Raw genomic sequence first — 24,903 nt, 5'->3', positions numbered from 1 at the left:
TGTGGAATGTTGTCCAAGTAATCTGAACAACCAAATCAGACATAATGTTGAAAAAGCTATTTTGATCTCCAGTGTCACTTCTCCACAAATGGATGTAGAATTTCGTAAGAACTAAAAGCAATCCATGTTGCTGTTGTTGCTGATCTACAGGGTGTGGAGCTTCCAATCACAAAGCTTTAGGCTCTGAGTTTGAATGTCTCAAAAATTTAAGGTGATCTGCCTTTTGACAGCCATGGTAAAAAAATCAGTATCAAGTGCTTCCAGATTTTTACTTTTCTTGTCTTCATTTGAAAAAATTTACTTTTGAAAGAAGTGAGGAAAGCATGCACAAGTTTATAAAGGCCCTTACTTTCACTGGAGCACTGTAACCAGAAGAATGGTTCCTCTGGCCACATTTGGGGGAAAAGACTGGCTGAGACTGCTCTTTGTTACCTTACAACATCAGTCTAAAGCTCTGTAGTTTTTAAGATTTTAGCTGAGAAGAATAAATGACAGCACATAGAAAGTGGAATCTGCAATGCTAAAGGAATGTTTAGGAAATTTGTAAATTGGAAGGAAATAAACTTCAGTAAAAACAGAACAGAGGGTAGAATGGGAAGGGTTGAGAGAGACAATTTTGACAGTAAAATTGAGGCAAAACCAGAGTAACTCAATCTGCCAGCATCTGCTCAAGTGAAATAAAGTGACAGACTATGTGCAAGTTTTAAAAATAAGGACAGATGATTCATTTGTTCTGTAAAGCCCACCTTTACAAGTCTGTAGATAAATGCATGAATACAAAGGATGGTTAATCCCATCTCATTGGCATATCAGTATTTTTGTAGGTTTTTATGTCCTTATTCTGAGAATGAAGAGTTGGGGTAAATAGAGAATTTTGCAGGTAAGCAGATAAACCCTTGCCAGACTTTGCACCAGTGGCCAACACCAAGAACTTATTTTTGTTGAATGTAATTCACATGGATAAATAAAGTTTTATATTGAATTGAATGACTGAATCATCACAGAATGTCCTTCAGTGGGCTAAATCTGGACAACTGCAGACAGGGAGAAAGGTCAATTCTCTAACTTGAAAACCTGACAGTTCTCTCTACTTTGCCATGGATATTGCTTTGGCCTGTCAGACACACGGATGACTGCTCAGTTTAGGGACAGTTTAGCTTCAATAGGGTATACACAGATCTGTTCTTCTACAAAACAGTGCATGTGACAGTTTATAAACATTGGCTTAAACAATAAAGAAGGGTAAGTTTGCTTCTATGAAACACTGCACTGGAGGAGCTTTAAAATCTGAATTCTTTAATTACAAAGGTAATAAAATGCAGTAACAATGCAGAGTATGAACAAATTAATAAATTAATAATCCTGTTCATCTGTTATTATTGTCTAGTAGCAAGATACAACTTTTTGGGAGGGAAATAATAAACACTTGTAGCATAAACCAAATTATTTAAGTAACTATACAGAATGGCTTAATTTCCTTAATAGTCACTTGCATTATAATTGTCAGTACTTAACAAGACGGAATCCGTGCTATATTGTTTTTTATATTTAAAGACTTTGCTTACCTTAAGCAATTGTAGCTATTTTGGGTGTCTTTGTTCCATTTTTTGCCTCTGACACATTTCTTTGTCATAGAGTCACTGACTCATCAGTAGGCATGTGTGGGGCTTGGAGGTCTCAGTTTTTCTCTTTTCTGTGATTGGAAAAAATCTGCCTCTAAAGAATGACCTTTTTTGGAGGCAATATATGAAGTGTTGGCCATGAATGCTTTCTCCTTTTCTCTGCATCCTGTACAGTACATGGAGTGAATTGCATGGCATCTTGAGATGAGGAAGTTGCCTCTTTTTCTGAAGCATTATTCTTGGCTGCACTTGTGTAATGTTTGGCAGCCATAGCTGCTTATTTTAAGATGTTCATTAAAGGAAAAAAAATTAACAGGATGAGAGACAGCTGCAGGTACTGGCAGTATACAAAATTCATAATTACTAAGAGTAACTGAAGCATATTATAGTATAATTCAACCAAAAAAAAAAACAGCTGGCACATGCTATATTTGTCATGAGAGCTTTGCAGAAAGTACTTGCTGCAGCTGGTGGATTTATCACCCGTCTGCTGAAATGCTAGCAGCTCACCTTTTGTTTCCTACTCACTTAGCAAAGACAATGTGCAGTGGGGGCTGATTTAATTATCCAGCAGTTGGAGTTATTGCTCAGTTCTAATATTGAGATCTCATAAGTTGTGTTTGGGGGAGGGTTAACACTCAGAATGAATCAACTGTCTAGCTCAATAGCCATCACATTTCCTTATGCTTACAAGGTTAAACTGTTTCCTTTAAATATGTGTTCGGTATGATCTCATTATAAAAATAATTTCTTGATCACAGCTGTGTATGAGCCTGTAAACTCTGTTTATGGTCTGTGCTGCTAAGCATGCTAATTCCACACCTCAGTACAAGCACAGGACACAGGCTCCTTTCAGTAACTGAGAATTTTTAGGGTATCTAAACTTCGGTCTCCTATATTGAAAATGCCTCCTTTGATGCTTAATACTAATTACAAAAGACAAATTACAAAAATACATACATACTAGCATACTGTCTTGATCCTGCAATCTTAATCCATCTTTAATTCTTACTTTATATAGAAGTGCTTACATGTGATAACAGTTATAATCAATATGTGATTTTAACTGTTTAACATCATTGAAATATCTGCCTATTTCTTTGAAAATTCAAAGTTGTTGAACTGTTTTTGTGATACATACCTGGGACTGGTGAAAGAGGTTAAGAAGGTGGGTTGAGAACAGGTGAGTGGAAACTCCTCACCAGATGTAGTGGTGCCCTGATTGTACAGATGCATTGCAACCTTGTATTTCAAGTGCCATATATCATTTTTCGAACTTTTATGAAGTACTAAGGTTAAAAGTTCATAAAAGCAAATTATTATTGAGAACTGTCATCATAAAAATAGCAGAGTTTAAGATGAAGATCTGAAGTTCAAGTATCTCCTACCTTATAAAGGCTTTAGCTTGCCTTGCAGTGCATGCAGTCTCAGCAACAGGTAGAGCATTTAACGTGAGATGGTAGAGACTGGTTAAAGGTTTGAGCAGCTCACTTAGGTTTGCATCTTTCCCTAGCCAAAATTACTGGAGTTGTGTCTTCAGTCATCCCTCTTCTTGTGATGACAGGAGGCAAGAACTGTTTTCCTTCAGGCACTAGCTCAGAGATGGTCTGTCACAACCCAGATGTTTTTTGTCTTCAATACTGTGTAAATTGAGGATCACAAAAACTCGTTCAGTATAAAAGTAGAAAGACTGCTTTGAAGTAGGTGGTATTTTCCTTTTCCTCACAAAGTGTCACATTGTTGTCTGTCTCACAAGTAGAGAATGATTTATTTTTAGGTACTTCAAAGCACCTTTAAAAACGCCTACCTTGAGGTCTGGTTGTGGAACACTAATTAGAATGTTAATCTCAATATTGAACTTACTGTGCAAAATGCAGCTTATATTTATTGCATACTAGATAGCATGCCTCCAAAATAAGATTCAATAAACAGGAAAAAAACCCTGTAAAACGTCAAGTGCTCTTGACAAAGTCTTGCTGATTCCAACAAATACATCTTGTTCCCCTGCCATTACAGTTTTGAATGCACAGCATGAAGAAGTGCTGTGTGGTGCTTTTGAAATCGGTGTTTTAAGAGTAACCCTGTAATTAAAACCCACCATAAGCCTCCACAATTCACAGAACTATCTATGAAATTAGGTTCCAATAACTGAAGTACTACTGTTTGCTAATCAGCATCTTTTCTTCTGATTCCCAGAAGTGAGCTGCGTCAACAAAAACTCCGTAGCCAGGAGCTCATTTCCCAGCTGGAAATAGCAAATGAGAAGGTAACTGAGGTAAGAGAATGACTGATGTGACAGCTACTTTCACTTACAGCCTGATGTGCATACACTAAGAGCTTAGCAGAAACCTATTTAGGTGAGTTATGTTGCTGGTTTAGAGAAAATAAAGGATTTTTGACAGGGATAGTCAGTAACAATTGGGAAGCCTCACTCTTTCTTGCTGACTGACATGTTCCAATGGCAGGAAGACAAATGAACTTTACTCTCAAATTACGAAAGTGTAAGGAGAAATTGTCTTTGTATCTTTCTAAGTGACTGATCTAGCAATTCTGGACAAATATCAGGGAATGTTTCTGAGCTTACTTCTCCCTGTAAATTGCTGCAAGCCTCTAAACAGGAGCAGGCACTCTGGGATTACAGATAATGTGGCATATACAGAGACACCAAGTTCTCCATGTGCTGTGTGTATGCAGAATTTACATTCTGTATCCATATATGCATATAGCTAAAAGCGTCATCCATTAAAGATTAAGGGCAGGGTTGTTTTGGAATGTACATTGTTCAATAATTAATGGCCACTTTAGAAAAGGGCTTTCCTGTCAGCCTTATAAATCTGGGATAACATCCAGTTCTATCCAGGATAAGCCCTTCTGTCTTGTTTTTTTTTTGTAATGCTGTGTTATTTAGAGGAGAAAAATGATGCAAGAACAGATTTCTGTGAGTATAGGCTGTTTAAGAAATGCTTTTTACAGACCCTTTGAAAGGAACAGAGATCTGTAGCAATTTTATCATCCCATTTGTATTATCCACTGTATTCCTCTTTCTTCTGAGCGTAGCTAAAACATTTACATTGTAAGGTTGTGTGGATTAAATAATCTGAATTAAAATGTCAGCCTTTGTGCATCTTGCTTCAAGATGGTGAAATGAGTAAAAGTTCTCCTGCAGATTGATTGATTGGAAAAGTCAGATGATCTCACATTTGAGCTGGAAATTCTCTATGATGTGTCAGCAGTTTGTCCTCAGGCTCCGATTGTAAGGGGAAAACAGTTCTACTTCTGGCGTTCCTTTTGTGTTTAGCTTTTTTTTTTTGCTACAGAATGAGTGGATTCAGTAAAAAAGAATTTGGCATTGTGGTGAGAGATGCTGTTTCCACAGGATGAGACGCTGATGATGGAATATCGGGAATACATCGACAGGCTCCAGAGGCGGCTGAGCCAGGCAGAACAGAGAGCAGCCACAGCATCCCAACAGGTACCCAGCTCACAGAAAGTGTGATCCAAGCACATGGAATGTGCAAAAGTACTCACTTTACATCATTCCTGAGGCAGAGGTGATCATTTGTGAGCATTACCAACACAATTTTAACCAGCTTAGATTTTGGACATGTCACCTTCTGACAGGATGTTTATTTGACAGCTTAGGTTTGTTTGTGGAAACCAGTTTGATATGAATTAAACCTGCATGGTTCAAAATGTGTGAATGAAGGTGCACAGGCATTAGGAAAGGCAAGTTAGCAAGGACAAAAAAAACCCTTAAACCACTGTAGCTGCTGTTTGCATGGAGCAGGTCTGTTGGAGTGCACCCACTGCAGGTACCACTGGCTGTGTGTTACAGCTGCAGCAGCTCCTGCAATGGTAACAATTCTGCAGACAGAGTAGGAAATGCTTGTTTCCTTCCAGGCCACTGGAAAGGTAAAGGAGAGAGAGTGTATCCCTCTCAGTATTCAATTTATCCATAGTGTTTAAGCTGTACAACTTGAAGCAAATCCCATGGGGGTTTGTACACTGAATTCATTTTTTTTGCCAAGGAAGTCCATTACTCAAGTTGGCCTGCTATTAAGTGAAGATGGTCTTTGTGCCTCCTTTTTCTTTTTTTTTTTTTTTTTTTTTTTTTTTCTTAACTGTGATTTAGGAAAACCATTTGCAAATTACAGCTTGTTAATGTGGGTGACCCCATATGAGCTGCAGAGAGGAAATGTTTGGCTGACCTAAATTGCTCAGTTAGGACAAATGGCTTTTTTTTTTTTCCCAACAGCAGTGAATGAATGGGCATAGCTGCCAAGCTGTCATAACATAAGCTGTGGTTGCTGGCTCTAAATGCTCTCTGTCATGACAAGGTCTATTCAGCTGCTGAAGATCTGCAGTGAAAGAGGAATTATTTTTTTTTAACCTCCTGTTTGTTATGTGGATCTGTATAGCTCTAATGCTTCTGAGATGCTGTCTTCCCATAAAAACCCAGACATGCTTGTGTCACATTTCAAGGGACTAAACTCATGGCCTCGGTGCCCACAGAGGAAGAGGTCTTGCTGCTCCTGAAAACGTTGGTAATTAGCTCCACCTCACCAGGCTCTCTCTGAAAGATAACAAAGAGATTTGATGTTGTGCAGCCCAAATGCTGTTGCCAGACTTCAGAACTGCCTTGCCCTTGTGGCAGAGGTTACTGCAGAGGCCTGGCTGCTCTGTAGTGACTTCAGAACCGCTGTGCTAAGCCCTTTCCTTTTTGTCTCCACCCCAAAAAAACACATACTGGCACTGTCCCTGCCAAAGGTCTCCAGCAGTGCTGCAAGAATGTCTCCTCTTCTGAATCTGAGTATTTATTCTCTCATAGGCCCCAGAAGGCTGAATGTTCATGTGTTAATTCCATCAGATTCAGAGTGATGATTCTCTTTATTCCTTATCTGTAGGCTGAGGGCTGCTTTCTGACTGGTGTGTTCTCATTACATCATCCACTTTCACTGCAAAATTTTATCAAATATATACTGGAGCTGGACTAGGAGGGAGCTTAGAAATTACACTTTTATTGTGGTCAGTTCAATGACTGTAAATCTTAGCTTATTCTGAAATAATAGTTATTCAGTAAGAAACAAATGTACAGGATAATGTTTGCACAAGTTTAAAACATCTATCCTGTTCGTGTCTTTTCAAGTGTATTCCTGCTACCTACCACCTTGTATTCTCTGGTATTTGAAATAAGACAAAAGCAGTAGTCATCCACAGAGTACATTGTAAATTCTGCTGTTCATCCCAAATTCACACTGCCTGTGCTTGTTCCATCTCCGTCATGACACACTGTATGGAAGTGCTACTGTTACTTTGATCCTACAAAGATTTATTAAGAATCTGTCATTTCCTTGTGTTTCATTACAGCTCAGCCTGATAACTACACAGAATAAAAAAGCTGTATCCCTGAAGGACCTGGAAAATATTTAAAGACGTGTTTTTATCATACACCATGTTGGGAGTTAGGAGGGTTGCTGGAGAAACTTCATATTGGAGCACTACAGTCAAGAGCACAGCAAGGCTTGTGAAACTTGAAACAGATTCTGGTTCCTTCTGGTAAGAAGGGGAGTGGATGAAGATCCTGTTTCTATATGCAAAATAAAGATTGGAAGAAGACTGCAAAATGTTGTCATTCAAGTCCTTTAATGTAGCAAATGAAAAAATCTGACACAGTGCTGTGGCACATTCATGGTTTTTTGGTCTAAAATCCACTAGCTCCAACTGTGACAAGATTGTGTACAGCAAGTAGGTAACACTCGTATTGAAATTCATCTCAGCTTTGCTCATGTGCAGTCAATATCTTTAATTTTTCTTTATAGTGCAGGTAACTTGGGAGCAATTTGAAGATCCTTTATGAATTATAATTAGATTCAATACAGCATGAATGTCAAAGAGCTGCTGTTTTGATGGTCAGTGTTTAAGCTGCATGCTGCCTCCGTTGCCTTCTGGTTTAAAGAGTTCAGTTTGGTTTGGTTTGATGCCCCCAGGGTACAGGTAATAATGAAAATGCTGCTATGGCCACTCAACTTATTTGTAAGTTCTGTAATCTTCTGCAGGTGTGTTTTTTCTTCCTAATATACTATTAATTTTATAATTATTTTACAATTCCTTGCTTTTCTATTGATCTACTTCCCTGATTTGGTATCTGGGCACTTCGATTTTCTTACTTCAATTTGCACAAAGGAGGTCATCCAGCCCTTATGCCTTTTGAAATAGTGGGTTTTAATTCTACACATGCCAGGATGTGGGAATCCTCATGTCCATGGTGCTTTTTGGATAGTTGAGACATGTCATAGCTGTCATTCTACAATTACAGCTGAACTCCATTTTCTCTTTTAGCATACATTACAAGCATTTGATATAGGTGTTTAACTGATTTTGAAGTGTTCACATCTTGGCCTTAACTGCCATTGTTGCTTGTCCTTCCACTTAAATGTGAAGAGTAATTCTGGTTTCTAACCTCTCATTGACCTGATAGGTAGTGCCCAGTGCTTGATCGAAATGTCTCATTTGGATTGATAAACCTGGGTGTCCATGGCAGTGGACCTAATTTGCATTTTAGAGGATGGAGCTGGGCTGATTCCCCTGTGGAAGCAAGTCTTTGTGCTGCCTCCTGAAATCTTGGCTGTTCAGGTTTAGCCTGAAGATGGATACAACCTCTGAAACAATTCCTGCTTGCTGCAGGGAAAGCCACTAGTTCCCTACAGTGGTTGCTTTTTCTTTTTGATAGATGCGTGTATCCACTGCAATCTCTAAATCTCAATTTTGGTTAAAGGATGTTGAAGATTCTCCAAAACAACATGGATACATTTCTCAGAAGCTCCAGGTGTCTGTTTGGGTGAGATTTTCATCAATCAGCAGTGTGATATAGAGGCAGGCAAGTACCAGGCACCTTGTTTCCATTTGCATAATGCACAGCTGAGATGATGACAGGCCACCTGGAAGATTTTGTGTGAGCCATTAATCCCCTTCACTCCTCCAAGGCAGGCTCTGGCTGTGAAGTGAAGCCTGGCTGGAAGGGGCAGGCAGTTTCTCAGTATTTGTGTATTTGTTCCTGGAGGCACAGGAGGGCCCCTGCATGCTTCCCTGTTAACAATGGGTATGTTCATTTCCCCTTGGGGTGCAGCTCCCATGTGGAGGTTGTCTGCCAGAACAGGAACTGCAGCACCTCCCAGTGAAGGGAAGGGGCAGGAGAGCAATTCCAGCTGATGACACAGGAAAGGAAAAGGTTTCCATCCTGGTCTGCCTCATGGCACCACCATCAGGAAAATGGTCACATGGAGCTCATTATACACCACCAGCTCCTTTCATTATCCTGGGGTAGCCAGAGGAGGCTGCTCCCAAATTGGGAGATGTGGTTTTTTCAAGAGGGATTGCTCAGTGTGTGCTTTCACAGCCTGGTCCTTTTCCTGCTCGGTTCCAAGTCCATTCCATATTTCTGCATCTGGAGTTTAGAGGAACCCTCATCTCCTGGAAATCCTGCTGTAGAAGCAAATCTCCCAGTAGTGCTTGACTCCAGCCAGTTCAGTGTGTCAATGAACTTTCAGCCTAATTATCCCAAAGATTCATGGGTTCAAACCTCATGTTCCTTTTCCATTGCAACATGTACAGAGATCATGGACTTTGCAAAGGACATCCTCTGCCTACAGATGTAAATGTTTTGAGGTAAGTAGCATCTCTTTGAGGATGCCAAGGGGAAAACCACACAGTGTGCTGTTGATGGGATGGGCACAGCTGTCAGTAACAAGCAGTTCTAAAAAAGCCTTAAAAATGTACAAAATCTTGCTGCTGCAGTGTGCATGGTGATACCTGTACTAATCCATGAAAGCTGTTCAGATCATTGCAGTGAAGTGTTCTTGAAAGAACCCAAATACAAATATGGGGAGGTCTGAACCACTGCTGGCAAGGATACTGCAAAAATGTACAGCATTTATTCACATACGGACAAAAGGCACAATTCTACGGAATATTTTAACAAAAAATACAGCTGTTTCAACTAGGTCTTTAGAAATACTTCAAAAAAGGGAGAAAATAAATACAGGATTGGGCCATGTAATATAAAATAGTCATCTCTACATATACTTTATTTCTGTTTTTCTTCATGCACCTTTTGTTTTAATTAATTTCAGCTGAATGGACACCAAAGCTAGGCACATAGTGAAAAATCTGTACAAGTTTTACAAATGTCATCACAATTGTCTCAAACTTCTGAAATCAAGATTTGTACACAACATGAACCCTTCATTTAGATCTGTGTGAGTTTAGAACCTAACAAATGGCATTCCAGGCAACTCTACAGACGTTTAACTACCTACAGTTGGACAGAACACACGGATCATATCAAAGATCTCTTGGTCAGTCAGCACAAGGAAAGGTCACGCTTGGAAACAGAAATCCAGCAAATCCCAGTAAAACACACAGGGGTGGGTTTGTCACTGCAGTACCTACAACACCTCCTGCTGAGGGCTAAGCACAGGGACAAAACTAACCTACAGAGCTGGTCGTACCGCAGCCTTTTTGGTTTGGGATCAGTTCCACTGGAAACCTCACAAAGCTTTTTGTCCTCAGTGCCAGGGGACAAAGCAGCTAAGGCATTCACTCTGCACAACGTTAGTGTTCATAATATAGTGCAAATTAACAGGTACCTCTGTCCAAGGGGTGTGAGGTCAAAGGTTTACTCAGAATCCAAATTTAGGGTATTCCATCTATGGCTTGACAATTCCTGTGTGTAGTCATGAGCTTCTTTCTTATGGAAAATACCAGTGCCTGTCTGGAGAATGTTGTTGCTAGATGTTGAGTAGAACTTCTCGGCTTTTTCCTTTTGTCTGCTGTCTTCCTTTCTCTCTGCTGTTTATACTTTGAACACATCCCAAGTGTGACAATGTAACCTCAATCACCAGTGCCCTGCCTGACTTTCACCTCTAAGTCATGTAATTACTCTGACTTCTTGGGACCAGCAACAGGATTTTGAAAGTGTAACATCTTACATAAAATTCTCCTTCCTCAAAAGGTTAATACTTCTGAGTTTTAAAATAGGGATGCATTCTGGTGAAATATTCAATTGATAATGTTAACTTGCATAGCAAGACAGGGTGTTAAGCCTTTTTTATTTCCTGACTGAAGCCTCAGTCCTATGGCTGAGGAATTCTGTGTTGTCAGTGTTCCCTCCTTGGGAGGCAAGGGTCAGGCAGTCCAAGGTGAGTGGATGCCATAACAGCAGGCTGGGAGTGGGAAGGGGGAGGAGAAGGAGGTTCTTCTCCTGCCTGTCTCTCTGTTAACACATTTCTGCTAATACTTCCTCACCAGTACCTACCTCTTCTACATCTGTGGAAAGATTCCAAAAAGTACAGAGTCCTAATGCTCCACTGCAGTGTGTGTGCTCCACTTGGTACAGAACAGTATCCTCACAACCTGTTCATATTATTGCTCACAACTTACTCATTATTGCCACTTGCAATTATTAAAAAAAGTACACAATCAGAATATGAGTTCCCTCTTCCATCAAATCTAGTCCTTAATAGAATGAAATAGTTTTTTCTTTGTTTGACTGTAAAGAGCTAATCACAATGTATTGCCTTTGCATTTTACCCTATTTAAAAATATATATTCGTGTCCATTTAAAGCAACCTTTTAGTGTCACAAGCCTGACTCTCCCAGGACGTATCATTAGTGCATCTGTGGTGGCCTTTGGGAAATCCTCCTGCCTAGTGCCATTGAAAACTTCTGTCTGGAATTGTCATCACACTCCCAAAGGCAGGTGCCTGACTATGGATGACAGGTTAGTCCATGCAGTGCTGGAACCCCCAAACCTGCCCCTTGCTCAGAACTGAGCCATTTGGGAACATCCTTTGTGTCAGTCCCAATCTTTCAAAGCCCTGCCCTATCCCTTCTTCCTCCTCCAGTGCAACGTCGTGGCTGTGCCTGGTCATCATTTACATGTAAACTCTGGAGCATAGGGAGGGGTTTGAGCTGCCACCTGTGCTCAAACTGAACACAACACATTATGCAAAGAGAGGAGAAAGAGCTGCCCCTGCCCAGGGACAGGGAGCAGTTGTAATGGGATTTACCAGTGCAGTGCAGCATGGTCTAACAACCATCTTCCATTCAATACACACCAGTTAAATTAAGAGCTTGTGCTTTTCCAGAAGTCAGGGGAAGCAAGTAAAATTTTCAGTGCCTTTTAGCTAGAAGGGATGAACACAGCCTGATTTCTCCTACCCACTCTAGCTCCTTTTAAGAGATTTTTGTGAGTTGTGTGCATCTCAACTCCTGTTTTAGTAGCGATGTCACTTTTCTGCTTACTCAGGAAAGTTGCAAATAAGGGAGACTCAAACTTCTCACAGAAATGGGGAGGGTGAAGTGGTGTGGATGGGGCAGAGGAAAAAAAAGAAAAAAAAGAAAAAAAAAAAAAGAAAAAAAAAAACAAAACCAAAGCGCTTAAAACAGCTTTAAGTGCATGTAAACATATTTATACAACTCAGAAAAAAATGGGCTTTCGGTTTGTCGGTCTGTAGCTCTAAGAATGCTCCTCTCTCACACTGATGAGTAAGGTGAAGTTGGCTTGTAGGCAGTGACTCTACTGCCCCGTGCCTGTGTGTGGTCAGGTGGCCAGGATGCTCCTCCGAATAATGTCCGTCCTCCTGCCGATGCTGCTGTTTGGACTGAGCCTCTGCTGCCTGCACTTCTTTTCGGCCACTTCCGTCTCCGAGTCGCTCATTTCAGCGTCGGGGACGTACCCATCGTTCTCACTGTCAGGCTTTAACTTGCTTTTTGTCCTCTCCTTCGCTGCAACTCTGCCCACGCCCAGGTAGGGGTAGCCGGAGTTCTGGCGGCAGGCCTCCTCCAGGCTCTCCCCCTGCTGCTGCCTCTCCCCCTTCTTTGGAATTCGGAATCCGCCCCAGTTTTTCCCTGGGCTCGTGGGTGCGGTAGGCACTTTAACGACTGACTGATTAGAGTTTACTTTGACCAGACCCCCGTTACATTTAGGCACTATATCCCTCCGAGTGCCAGGCGCTGACCTACCACCGGAGTGGTTCACAGCCCTTTTGTTTTCCAGTTGCCTCTGAGAGAGTTCTGTGGGTCTCAGCAGTTTGTGGGTGTGTTTAGAAGTCTTTTCCTTCAGCTCTGCCTTCGCCACCTCACACTGTGGGCGATTGTCTCTTCTTTTCCTGTGCTCTGGTATAACAACGCCGTTTTTCTGCTGTGCCGATACAATCCGTGTCTCAGCAAAGGTCTTGTCAAAATTTAGGAAGCTGCCTGGAGCTGCGCCTCCTTCCCTGGGGCTGGGCTGCCCCAGCAGGGATTTGCTGTCGTTGCCAGACCTGTCCCTTACCCTGTCTCTCTTGTGCGGTTTTTTCAAGGAGTGGGCCAGAGATGTGCCCATCTGCTTCCTGAAGAACGCAGAATGCCACTTCAGGTCCTCGATCTTGGGGGCGTTGGGGCCCAGCGACGGGCTGTTGAACAACACTGTGTTTTCCATGGAGGAGAATGAGGAAGGCACACCTGCATGGAAGCAAACTACATTCAAGTCAAGCAGTCCCACAGCTGTGCAAATACCAGTTTGCAATGTACCTGTTTTAAATCTGCTCCTCCTGCTTGACATGCTCACGTCAGAACTGGGTATCTGGCTGCCTGTCCTGCACTCTCTGGTCACAACTCTGTGGCTGTGTCACGGTTTCACAACATCCTGCTGCTGTGGTTTTGTTTTCCTGTACCTGCACCTAATTACACTTGTAGCAAACACAAGTCCTAGCACTACTCTGTCCACGAAGACAAAGACACTCCTCAGAGACAGAGGCAAAAAGCAACCAGCAAGTGGATCTCACTGATGCCATCTAAAATATGGTTTATTAATTACTCAACAGTTAAAGGATAATCTGGCCACTGCAGTAACTTTTAAGGTATTCATCTTTCTGAGGAATGAAATTAGAACAAATGAGGCACTGTTTGTCCTTCACAGCCTGTAAGCAAACCTTGTCCCTGTGGTCTTACATGAGGAAGGGAACACTAAGGCCTACCTGAAACTCTTTCTTGTTCCAGCTGCTTTGTGTAGCTGTTAAATATCTGTTCCTGAACTTTGCAAACAGATCTCTTGATTTTTTCTCTCCGTGTCACCATGTAAGTGAGGTTACGCACCTGGAAGACAGCAAGAGGATGGGTTTTATAGGAATTGTATTCCTAGGATACTGCCCTATCTGCACTTTGAATTAATTCAGCTGGAGTACCACACACCATTTAAACAAGTCACTAGTTAATTTAACCACCTTCAACACAATTCTTCTAGAACAGAATGCTGAATTGACAGGCAGTTTAATTGACAGATTATTCCATCAGATCTGGAGAACCACAGCACAGAGGTAACTTCTACAAACACCTGAGTCACACACACACAAAAATGTTGGACATCCTTGAATATACTCAGTATTAAATACTTCCCAGATGAGGGAATCACAGAGACTGATCACCACCACATCACAGGTGGATGATTCCAAGGCTCCTCTCTCAGTACAAGGTGGTGCCCTGTGAATTATAACCTTGTAGACTGATCTGGAGAAATGTAACAAGTGTGTTTGTTTTTGCAAAGGTTCCTTTTTAAAAATCCAAATAACCTGGAATGTACAGTCAGTGGGAACAGAGTAGTAAAATGTTAAAAATATTACTAAAATCATGTATCCTGTTTTGACATCACATTTAGGAATGGAAAGGATACACAGAGAATAATTTAAGATCCAGGGAACATAGTTACAAACTCTAATTATTAAGCTGATCAAAGAGATGACAACAAGAAAGCTTGAGCAAATGGAACAGGAAGAAAAGATCCCAGGTAACAGCTAAGATCTGGACCATCAGAACAGTTACAGAAGGACCATGGGCTGAAGTTGAAACTAGGAGAAAAATCAAAAGAAAAACTACAGCAATTCATTATAAGAGTAATTAGGCACCAGGATCCTTTACAAAGGATGCAGTACATCCATGAGAACCTGCTGTCCTGATTTAAAGATTAGACAGTTTTATGAAAGAAAGGCTCTGATTCACCTACAGGTTACTGAGGTAAGACCTCCTGAGCCAGCTTTCATCCATGGCCTACATGAGCCATGTGCTGTAGAAACATGAAAAACTAATTTCAGTGTTCTTTCTGGCTCTAAGAGCCCTTAAATTAACCCAAAAAGAAAAGAATTCAGGATCAGATGTACTTATTGAAACACCAAACTGATCCTACTGAAATTTTCTTCAAACATTCAAAACCTAAATGAATCTCTAAAATGAATTTATCTCCCAAACCCACACAGATAGTCCAGAGAAACATCAACCTGGTATGCCAATGAAAACCAGACCTGCTGCAAATCAAGGTAAGCTTCATCATCCTTTTCACCAGATAAAAAGGAGCATGGAAAGCCCTTAAAGGCTGAAAAGGCTTCAGCTGGGGGCTGCAGTACAGTCCACAGCCATCAGGGTTAATCAGTAAAAAAGCACAAGCAAAAACACGACAGTCCGGTTGCAGGTGATTGAATGCTACACACCAAGACCTGCTGGCCCTGTGACTGACCTCTGTGTGCAAAGGGCAATTGCTGTGCCCTGGAGAAATTTAGTGTTAATGGTCTTGGCTTGACAGCACAGCTCTGAGCTGAGCTGCAGCTCGGGAACCTGCCCAACTGGCTAGCACAGGCAGTGCCAGGGCTTACCCGCTCCAGGTCCTGCCGGAGGTGTGTGAAAAGCTGCAGCCTCCTGAACAGAACATCCTGCTCCCGTTTAGCCAGATTGTCCTCCTCATCCTTCTTTGGGGTAATCAAAGGCTTATTGAAATTGGATTTCCTCTTCAGTTTCCAGTACTGGTAAAGGAATTCCACTGGCTCCTCAGGCAGCCGCAGCACTTTGGCCACTTCCAAAGACTCAACAAACGTGTAGAACTCGTCCTCCAGCTGCTGCAGCTTTTGCTTGCGGAGGCTGACCCTGTGGGCCTCCTCCTGGTTTTGATCCATGCTGTGGAAAGGGTCCATGTGGGCAGGAAGAGAGGTGTCCTGAATCCCGTTGCTGTTCTCCTGACCTGGGCTTTCACTCAGTGTCTCAGTATCTGCTTTCTTGGTGGAGCTGTGCTTGGGACAGTAGGACTTGAACTTCACCTCGTCGTTCTCTGCCAAGATGGTCTTCATCTCCAAGCCGCGGTCAAACGCGCACGTGACGTGAAAGGCTGTTCTGCAGTTTTTCACTGAACACTAAAGAAAACAAATTACAATTAACCAAATAAACATGCAGTTAAGAAGCTGCTCTGCCTAAAACTACTGGAGGAGTCAGGGCTGCTTTGGAAGAAGAAGCCTGTCACTGTACTCTGCTTCAAGCTGCATGTACTTCCTTGCTCTCTTTAATTAGGGTTATGACTTAGTGCTTTCAGGCCAGGCAAGGATCAAGTGGCCCAGAGGGACAGGAGTGTTTACCCCCTCTCCAGTCCCACCACACTGTTCCATGCACAGAAAACCACAAGAGGAACATTCCTACTGACACCAGAGCCACTTGTGTACAGCACTGTTACCCAAAGTAAAGTGTTCCCCCTTTGGACTGTGCCAGCACCAGGGGTAAAAGTACATTGTGGTGGCTCCAGGCTAGTCTGAGACTTAATTCAAGTCAAGTCTTTCCCAGCACCTGGACCCATGCTATCCAAAAGGCCTCAACCAGAGGGAATTTTTCCCCCCATTATCCCAATTTTATAATGTCAAATATTAAATTGCTGTCAACTATTACTTCACTGAGTACAGCCTTCTCTTCACCTTGGAGAGGAGGAGAACAGGAAATTCAAATATTGTAATTTTTCTTCCTACCCAGTGAACCCAGCCATCATAGAGTGATGGGCACTAGTTCAGCCAGATTAGCACTTCATTTCCATTACATCTAATTTCCTTTTGCAAAATGCTATCATATATACCACCAACCATCAGCTGAAAGGCTTAAATACCAATAAATATGTATATATACACAAGCACACATACATATGTGTTTGGACCCACTCACACCTCTGGTGAGCAGGATTTAAAGTGGAAATGAGCATTAGTGCTTCTAACTAGGAAACAAAACTATGCTTAACTCAAGCCACTGACCCTGAAAAAGGAACACAGTGCACTGGGATGTTTATACAGTGCTTTGTACAGGAGCCAAATCTCACTCTCCTCTGGGTTTTCCTGCTCAGGTTGACTCAGCAGCCAGATGGCTTATAAAGGTATGGTAGGGCTTAAACTGCACAGGTTTCAAATGAGCAGTCCTTAATAAAAGCAACATATAAAAGGAATTCAGAAATACCAAAGCATCTTTTGCCCTTTCCTCTCCTACCAAAAAACTGGCCAGGAGCATCCCAACTGGAACACTGGGAAGTACAGAGAAATGCTTTAGCCATAACTAGCCCTTACTGCAGCTCATGTTTTATGGGGAGAAGAGGGGAAAGCCTGTCTCACCGGGAGGAAATCGGCTGAACCTGGGGGAATATGCAGTCTTGTTTTTCCCAGCTTATTGCAGCTGCTCCCTGACCAGCCTGACACACACTTCCAGCTGCCACTTTTCCTAATTGTTGTGCTTATATCAGAAGGTGGCCTGGAGAACAGACAAAAACAGCTTCAGCTATGTAACAGCAGCCAAGAGGAAGGGGATGGCTCTGCAAGGAGGGATTATGGTTGCAAATTTATATGCTGTGGACAGATTTATTTTCTGTAGTTAACACTTATTATTTCATACATTCCTCACATAGAAGTGGACTGTGATAGGTTTCACTGGAACTACTGCTGCATTGCTGGTTTACAGCTTTTCCTGGCAGCCTCAATCAAATAACTTGGGGCAGAAGAGAAAAGGGAAATGGACATAAACTAATTTCAAAGTAGTGTAGGACTTGAGCAATTTTTGTGTCTTAATGTTGACAGTCTGTCCACCATGGATCCTGTAACACCAGGCTAGCTTCAGATACTTCAGCCCCCTTATGAGACTGTAGTATCATTCCTCTCTGTCTCAGGGAGCTTCCCGAGGATTGCTTTGCTGCTGGAAGTGCTCTGAGGATAAGGAGCATCACCACAATGCTAAGCCATGTCTTACTCTCTTTTTCTACACAAGAACAACACTGCCCCAAATGGGTCACCTGTCCTTACATTCCCTCATCATTTATTCTCAGGTAAAGGAGAACAAAGTCTTGTCTGCTGTCCCAGTGTCTTGAGGTTTGGTAATATGTTTTCTCTGTATTTCTAGATTTTAATTTTTTTCTTAAAAGGATTATTTAACATTTCTGAGTGGTTTTCCACTCTAAAGAATCTAGAGGTGCCTTACAGCTAACAACCCAACATAAATATGCATGTGAAACAACACTGCCCAGTCTAGAATGCTCTGTGCAGACCAGCTCAGTTAAGTCCATAGTAACAACCAGTAACACATTTTCCTATCTACTAAAACCTGACAAAAGAAAACACATGGCTATTTTTATGGTTAAATTACCTGTATAGAAGCTCCAACTTTTTCATTACAAAGGCTGCACACCAGTGCCCACCTACTGCTGGGAATGTGGGAAACTTTTGTGATGGGCTCCATTTTTTCGGGGCTTCCGATGCTCACCTAAGAGAAAAATGATCAAAAAATTGGAGTGACTATGACCGTGTTAACCAAAAAGAAAAACAATTGTATTTTATTAAAGAAGTCAAATTCCTTGTGGGTATATTCAACTTAGTGTGTCCCAAATTCCTCAGTTTATAAGGATCTAAAATTCTTTTAAAAAAAAAGTTTCTCACTTTGTGAACAAAAAAATTAGTTTCAAGGTGAAGCCCACCAATTTAAGATTATCATACAGCATGAACATACGAGAACCCACAGGAATTCTGTCAGCTTCAAACCTTCCTGATTCACCTTTAATGTTCTGTTTACAAAGCAAAATGGTATCTGGTGTCCTTGTTAAGTGAGCTTTGCCAGCAGCAAAGGCCTCATTTTCCAAAGCCTAATTCTGACTGACAAAGGGGACTTAATTAGTTTCTTTACAGGTGAAGCATCATCCCTCACCAGACTTTTTACCGAACCAAGAAGCTTTTATACTTCATTTCTAGGAGGTTTTTTCCTCTCCCAGAACCCCAGGAGCAGCACTCACCTCTGGAATCCAGAGGGCACAGCTGACGTGCACCCACTTGGTGCCGCTGCGGGTGGGTTTCATGGCGCCGCCCTTCTTGGGGCACAGGAGGCACTTGGGCTGGACGCCCAGCGCGCAGGTCCGGCACAGCCAGCTGCCCTCGGGCACCTTCAGGATCCCGTAGCACGCCTGCACCACAGGCAGCAGGGGCAGAGGGAACAAAGCCAACACCACGTTATTGCTTAGCTGATTTCACACAACTCTCCAAGCTGGTTTTACTCAGAGGGAAAAGTGCAGGACAGCAGCCGATTAAGAGCACATTTTGCAGAAGATTGCATCTTTATGGAGCCCTCTATCCCAATAATATCAGTTTTAACACACTTAAGTTGCAGATTTAATGTGATCAGAGAAACCCTACAGGTCTGAAAGTACTGACTTTACTCTGTGTATCTTGTGGGATAGACACTTGTACTTAGAGCTGTCACAGGCCTAGTCTTTTATCATTAGTACAAAAGCAGTTAAGTAACACATGCCAAAAAATGCATTTCCTTCTCACCAGACAAGTTTTTCCAAACACTGAATGACAACAGAAACTTGTTAAAGCTGGGAAGCAAGGACAGGATGATGGGAAGGCACCTGCCATAGTAAGAAGCATCCATGGAAACAGATACAATTTTAGCCTATCTCTTCTTTTATCTTAAGAAAACTTCTGAAGTACCACAGTAAGGTGGCACACAATACTGCTTCCTTAGCACAGGTCTCTGTTAAATTACCAGGAAGAAACCCCACCTGCATCCCTTCTGATTGCCCTTTGGATAAGTCTCTGTTACCCACCCCACACCCTGCTGCTGCCGTACCTGGTGCACACAAATATTGCATTTGTCACAGAACACCATTTCATTGCCATCCTCTCCATCTGGAGACTGGCAGACGTCACAGACGACATCCTCATCGTACTCAATCCCCAGCCCCTCCTCCGTCTCGATGGCGTGGTTCATGTTATCGTAGCAGCGCTGCTCAAACTCCTCCATCACCCTTTCCATGGTGTACTCGTCCAGCTCCAGCATCCCTGCAAAACAGCAGTTGTTCAGTAACAGTAGCTAGAGAAAAAAGTGATGCCCATCACCACAAACAGCTCCACATTCTTTCCTAACAGCTGAGTAGACAGAGCCAATCCCCACATAGACACATTTCATTCCTAGGCAATCATGCCTGTTCCAGCATAAACCAGGGACACTGTAAAAAAAAAGGGGCTAAGTTGTCTTATAACTGTATTAAGCTAACAAAAGTGGAGTCTCCAAATCTTGAAATTCTAAGAAAAACTTTCCAAGACTGATTTTGGCTTTCTGGTCTTGTTCTCATTTTTTCTCTGAGATAGCACCATCTATGGCTTTTGCTCCAATTTTGCCGCCCAGATGCTGACTCTTTGCTGAAAGACTTGGAAGTAATTTGAACAAAAAACAATGGAGCAGGGGGGGGAAAAATCAATGACAAAACCTGCTATGATACTTGGAGTGAATCTGCAGTTTTGAACAACAGTTGTTGGTTTATCACAAATTCCAGCCCAATAGGATGCAATCCCAACTTAGGTCTCCATCAGACCCTGCTACAATAAATTAATTAGTTTTAAAAAGTGAAAAACATAGCTGTAATAAATGCAACATCAAATCTGGGACAACAACTAAATGCAATATCTAATCTGAAATTTGCTCTTTTCTGACAGCATCCATCAGAAAACTATTCATGACACACAGCTACAGACCTCTTATATTGTGGTATTTTATAATCCAGATTTGCTTTGAAATAGAAAGGCTCCCTTTTCAGGTAACTCCCCCAGTTTATATCCTGGGAATGACCTTCTAACAAGTGGAATATCCCTTTGGTCAGTTTGGGTCACCTGTTCTGGCTATGCTCCCTCCCAGTTTATTTTGCTCACCTCCTCACTGACAGAGCATGCCACAACAGAAAAAAAGCCCCTGATTTAGGATAACCACAGACCCCAGAATAGTGTGCTATCAACACCATTCTCATTAGAAATCAAAAACACAGCACTTGTAACAGCTACTGAGAAGAAATTAATTCTATCCTCACTGAAACCAGGACAGACAGAGAGGAGATGGCAACCTCAGGATGGGTAATTTTAACAAGAAAACTCTTTCAGCTCTCCCTGTAAAAAGCAACCAAAAATTCCACAAAAGAAAGAAGAAAAAAATCTCTCTAACTCCTCCAGATCAGAAGGCAAACACTCCACAAAAGTACTCCCAGCTTCCCTTACTGACAGGTAAATCCTTGCAGCAGGGATCAAGGCATCCCATGGTACCCAAACTGAGCAGCTGAAAAGCAGCAAGAGGGAACATCCAAAATCCTGCTGATGAAAGGATTTTGCCCTGCAACCCAGAACTGCAGCACCAGCAAAGCAGATGATGGCAGGTTTTACACCAGCTTGCAACTGAATTCTATCTGCTCTCACTTTGTAAGTGACCCTTAGAGATGTGACTGACTGCCTTTGTGTTAGCAAGGGTCACAGAAAGGAAGCAGGGGCTGCAGCTCCTGCTCAGATGTTTACAGTCATTCTTTTACAGAACCACTGGATGTTCTCAGTACCTGAAGCAGTCCTACAAAGAAAATACAGGGAATTCATGGCCCCAGGGACACTATAAGGAAGTGCTCCAGGTGCAGATCAGGAAGTAGCTCACTTCTCAAATGCTCATTTCTAGTATCTGCAGTGTGCAGTGTCTGACCAAGCACCCATGTACATGTTTCAAGACCCCCAACACACCGCCTGGTGCATTTCCTTCCCTCTGCATATCTCCACATACCTCTACTGTTTCTTCCCACTGCCTCCCTCTATGAAATTATTCTTGAAAATAAAGCTTTAAAAAGAAAGCTCAGTGCTCACCCATTTCTTTGAACTCTTCATTGGCCAGCTGCAGCCAGGCTACGTCCACGTCATTGAGGTCATAGCGGCACATGCTGTCTGCCAGGGTCCGGATGTCCACGTAGCCCAGCTCCGGGGGCTCCGCGCCCGAGGACACGATGTATTTCCTGGGCCGTGTGAAGGTGACAGCTTTTGTCTCTGACACCACTCTGAAACAGACAGGCAGGCAGCTGTGAGGAGTGCCGGGCTGCTGAGAGGCTCAGCTCTAGAGAATTCAAAATGCTTTGCTCTAAGTGACTGACAAGCACCAGCAGCAGCCACCTAACCATCCCAGCAATCACCTGGCACCACTGGGATGGGAAAACAGCTCCATGCACTTCCATAACTGATTGGTGGTGTTGTAAGAACTTAACTGGAGTTGTCTAGAAATCCAATTCATTGTCAGAATTCTAAATAAAATTAAATATTAGAGGACAGAGCTGTGCTAACTCTTACCTGAAATTCACACTTGTTTAAAGCCAAAGCAGGGACACTGTATTTACATAGTGGCTGCCATATATATACACACATTAAACTCTGGTTTAAGATTTTTTTTAAATCAATCTGTTTAACTAAAATACTGACCACATGGGTCATGTGGTTCATGGGAAAAAGAAGTATTTCTGGCTGTCTCAGCAGAGGATATTGCCCTTTCTCTTAGTTAACAGCACACATTGAAACTGAGCTTGGATGAAACCTGCTTCACAACAAAACCCTGGTACCTCCAAAAGCAACAGGCCACTCTGCCAAGTGCCTGCTCCTGCACTACCACTGGAGATGATTTTTTGGGGTGCTAGTGCTACAAGGGAGGAGATTGCAACACTGTGTTGCCACAACTCTCTGCTGGGAACAGCCTAAGCTCCACAAGGAGCAGGACAGCCTCCATATCCCACTCTATTCTGCTCATCTGAGGTCCAACGTGTCAACTCCTAGCAGAAACCCTGATCTGCTGCTGCTGTCTTTGCACAAACAGATCTCTGCAAATCCTCTACCTATTTCAGTCTTGCACATCCCTAAAGGTTCCCCTCTTCTAGCTTATTCCAGACAAGAAGAAATGGTGAGCAAGAGCCAAATGCTGAATTTGGAGCTTCTGAGGTGCTGTGAAAAATACAAATGTGAATGACCTTGCCAGCCTAACTGCACTGCCCAAACTGTTTCTGGTCATATTGCACAGTGTTCAAATGTTACAGACCACTGCTTTTTCACAGAGAATGTACTTTAAACTTGGCACTGCTCTCCAAATCTTCTTTATCATAAATTCCTTCCAGAGTACCGCTCTGTGGAAATCATAACCTCTGGGCAGCACCCTGCCACAGTAGTGGCACAGAAGAAACAAGCACAGTGACTCTGACCTCAAAACAACTCCCTTTCCTGGCTTTATTTCTGTGCTAGAAAGAAGTAAAAAAAGGCAACTCTTACTACACACTGAAAGCCATTCAGCTAAATTGTCCATCTGACCAGGTGTTTACAGTGAATCTCCACACAGCCTTGCTCCTTTCTCCTGCTCCTCTGCCCTCATCAGTCACTACCACCTTTTATTCACTGTTATGTTCCTTACTAGCACCAGCTCCCTGTACAGCCTTGGCTTCTATCCTACACCAGCTAAGACCTGTTTATTGCTTATTCCATGTACAGAACACCCCCCCTTCCTTCCAAAGTCAAGCACAGAGCAGTTCCTGTACTCCAGCAGCACCAGGGCAGGGCTCTCAGAGTGTTTTGTGAGGACAATAATTAGGCATCAATGGACTCCTCTGACCAGCAGTAGGACTACACAAGATAGCCCAGCAGAAAGCAAGGAGTGGTGCCTGCTGTGCCAATACCTACAACTACAATGCCTTCTTTCCCTGTCTTTTACCATCTAAAATTTGGAGCAACATCTTAGTTGGCCTTTGGCAGAGAACAGCTCTCTCCTAAGTGAGTACCTGGACCTGTTATAGCCACCAAACAGACACAGGGTGGTGATCTCCTGGGAGGTTTTCTCTCTGCTCAAATCCACAGGTGTCAGTGTTCCATCATCACAAATTTTTTGCTATGTATCAAGGATTGAGCTGCTGTGGTCCCACCAGCACTGGTGGGTCATTTGGTAATGCCTTATGGACCAGCTTGGACTGACTCAAAGAGATCTAGAATGATTAAACGGTAAAATTCTTGCTCTTATTTTCTCCAATTCCTAGTAAGCATAAAATGGGCTCCAGCACACTCCTGCCCTTAGAACTGCAGCATTTAATTTGAAACAGGAAATAGTATCTAAGTGTAACAAACATGGCAAGGAAAATACGGGGTTTTTGGATAAGAGCTACAAAATCTCACATTATTTAGTTACATGAACATCTGGACGGTTCTTAAAACAGCTGAAATGTTGTACAATCAATTTCTTAGGTTAATAAAAGAAACCACAAAAAAAAGTACGAAAACAAAATGAATGCTGTGTTTTCTCTAGCCCTTAAGCCTGGTTCATCCAACTGTTCCTTGAAAAGAACCTATGGCTTGGAAATAAGCAGAGGGAACACCAGACAAGGGCTCTTCCAGCAATGATAAATGAGCTCAAGTCTGGCTTAAAAATAGAAGCTATTTTTAAGGTTCTGTCATCAGACTCTATGCTAATGCATTGCCAAAAACAGTTCTCTGACATTTGTATTTCGCATGGGCAGAACAGGCCCCACTCTTGACCTCTCTGACCACTCCAAAAGGTGAGGCAGGTTGCTCTCCATCTCTGAGAATCAGGACCTTCCTAGCCGGGCACTGTGCAACAAAGCTCAGGAAGCCAAGGCAATGTACACATAAGGTGCTAGCACAAACGTGTGTGTATTTGTTCACATTCCTCCAAATTATACCTGGCTACTGGTTCTGGGATGGTCCCTGGGCTAACTGGCACCTGAACTCCCTTTTCCCACTCCTGCCTCCAGGGATCTGCCAGCACATAGTATTCATCAGGGTTCAGCTGGAAGGAGTCATGTAACTTCATGGCAGTGATCAGGTCCGTTCTGAACACCTGCAAAGAGAGTGACCAAGAGAGAAAAATAGAGACACTGACATTTGATATTGACACTCTACGATTCACAGCTTCAGGGTAACCATGGAGCACAGTGTGGAACAAGGTCACTGTATCACCAGTGCACTAGCCCAGCCCACTGCACAACAGGGTTTAGCTTCATGGCAGGGAAAGGGGTGGCTGAAGACACAAATACTGACAGGATGACTTTCACCTAACTGCACTACAGGTCCTGGCACTCCTCCTGCACTGGAAGCTTATTCTTAAAGGTGTTACCCACTTTTACCTCCAT

General features: G+C 42.6%; 2 protein-coding genes across 8 annotated transcripts in view; one reads left to right on the top strand and one right to left on the bottom strand.

Moving 5' to 3' along the window:
- SCLT1 (sodium channel and clathrin linker 1) overlaps nt 1-7,246 on the top strand; it is a 28,168-nt gene extending 20,922 nt beyond the window's left edge. Inside the window, exons 19-21 of the mRNA XM_056489095.1 lie at nt 3,819-3,897; nt 4,999-5,094; nt 6,990-7,246. Coding sequence (XP_056345070.1) covers nt 3,819-3,897; nt 4,999-5,094; nt 6,990-7,052 — 238 coding nt within the window. The 3' untranslated portion in view covers nt 7,053-7,246. The remainder of the gene's footprint in view (nt 1-3,818; nt 3,898-4,998; nt 5,095-6,989) is intronic.
- A 2,285-nt stretch (nt 7,247-9,531) lies between these two features.
- The window catches only part of JADE1 (jade family PHD finger 1), a 104,621-nt gene continuing 89,249 nt past the window's right edge, over nt 9,532-24,903 (bottom strand). For 6 of the 7 annotated variants that reach the window (XM_056489091.1, XM_056489087.1, XM_056489088.1 and 3 more), the window contains exons 4-11: nt 24,454-24,611; nt 21,602-21,789; nt 19,560-19,771; nt 18,724-18,891; nt 18,084-18,200; nt 15,305-15,835; nt 13,640-13,757; nt 9,532-13,124 (exon numbers count right to left, since the gene is read on the bottom strand). In XM_056489091.1, the coding sequence (XP_056345066.1) occupies nt 12,223-13,124; nt 13,640-13,757; nt 15,305-15,835; nt 18,084-18,200; nt 18,724-18,891; nt 19,560-19,771; nt 21,602-21,789; nt 24,454-24,611 (2,394 nt within the window). In that variant the 3' untranslated portion in view covers nt 9,532-12,222. The remainder of the gene's footprint in view (nt 13,125-13,639; nt 13,758-15,304; nt 15,836-18,083; nt 18,201-18,723; nt 18,892-19,559; nt 19,772-21,601; nt 21,790-24,453; nt 24,612-24,903) is intronic. The other variant, XM_056489092.1, reaches the window with a different exon arrangement.

This window comes from Oenanthe melanoleuca, chromosome 4 (assembly GCF_029582105.1).
Source record: "Oenanthe melanoleuca isolate GR-GAL-2019-014 chromosome 4, OMel1.0, whole genome shotgun sequence".
Taxonomy (NCBI): Eukaryota; Metazoa; Chordata; class Aves; order Passeriformes; family Muscicapidae; genus Oenanthe; species Oenanthe melanoleuca.
Note: the sequence above shows the minus strand (reverse complement) of the source record. Positions and strands in the feature narration are given on the sequence as shown.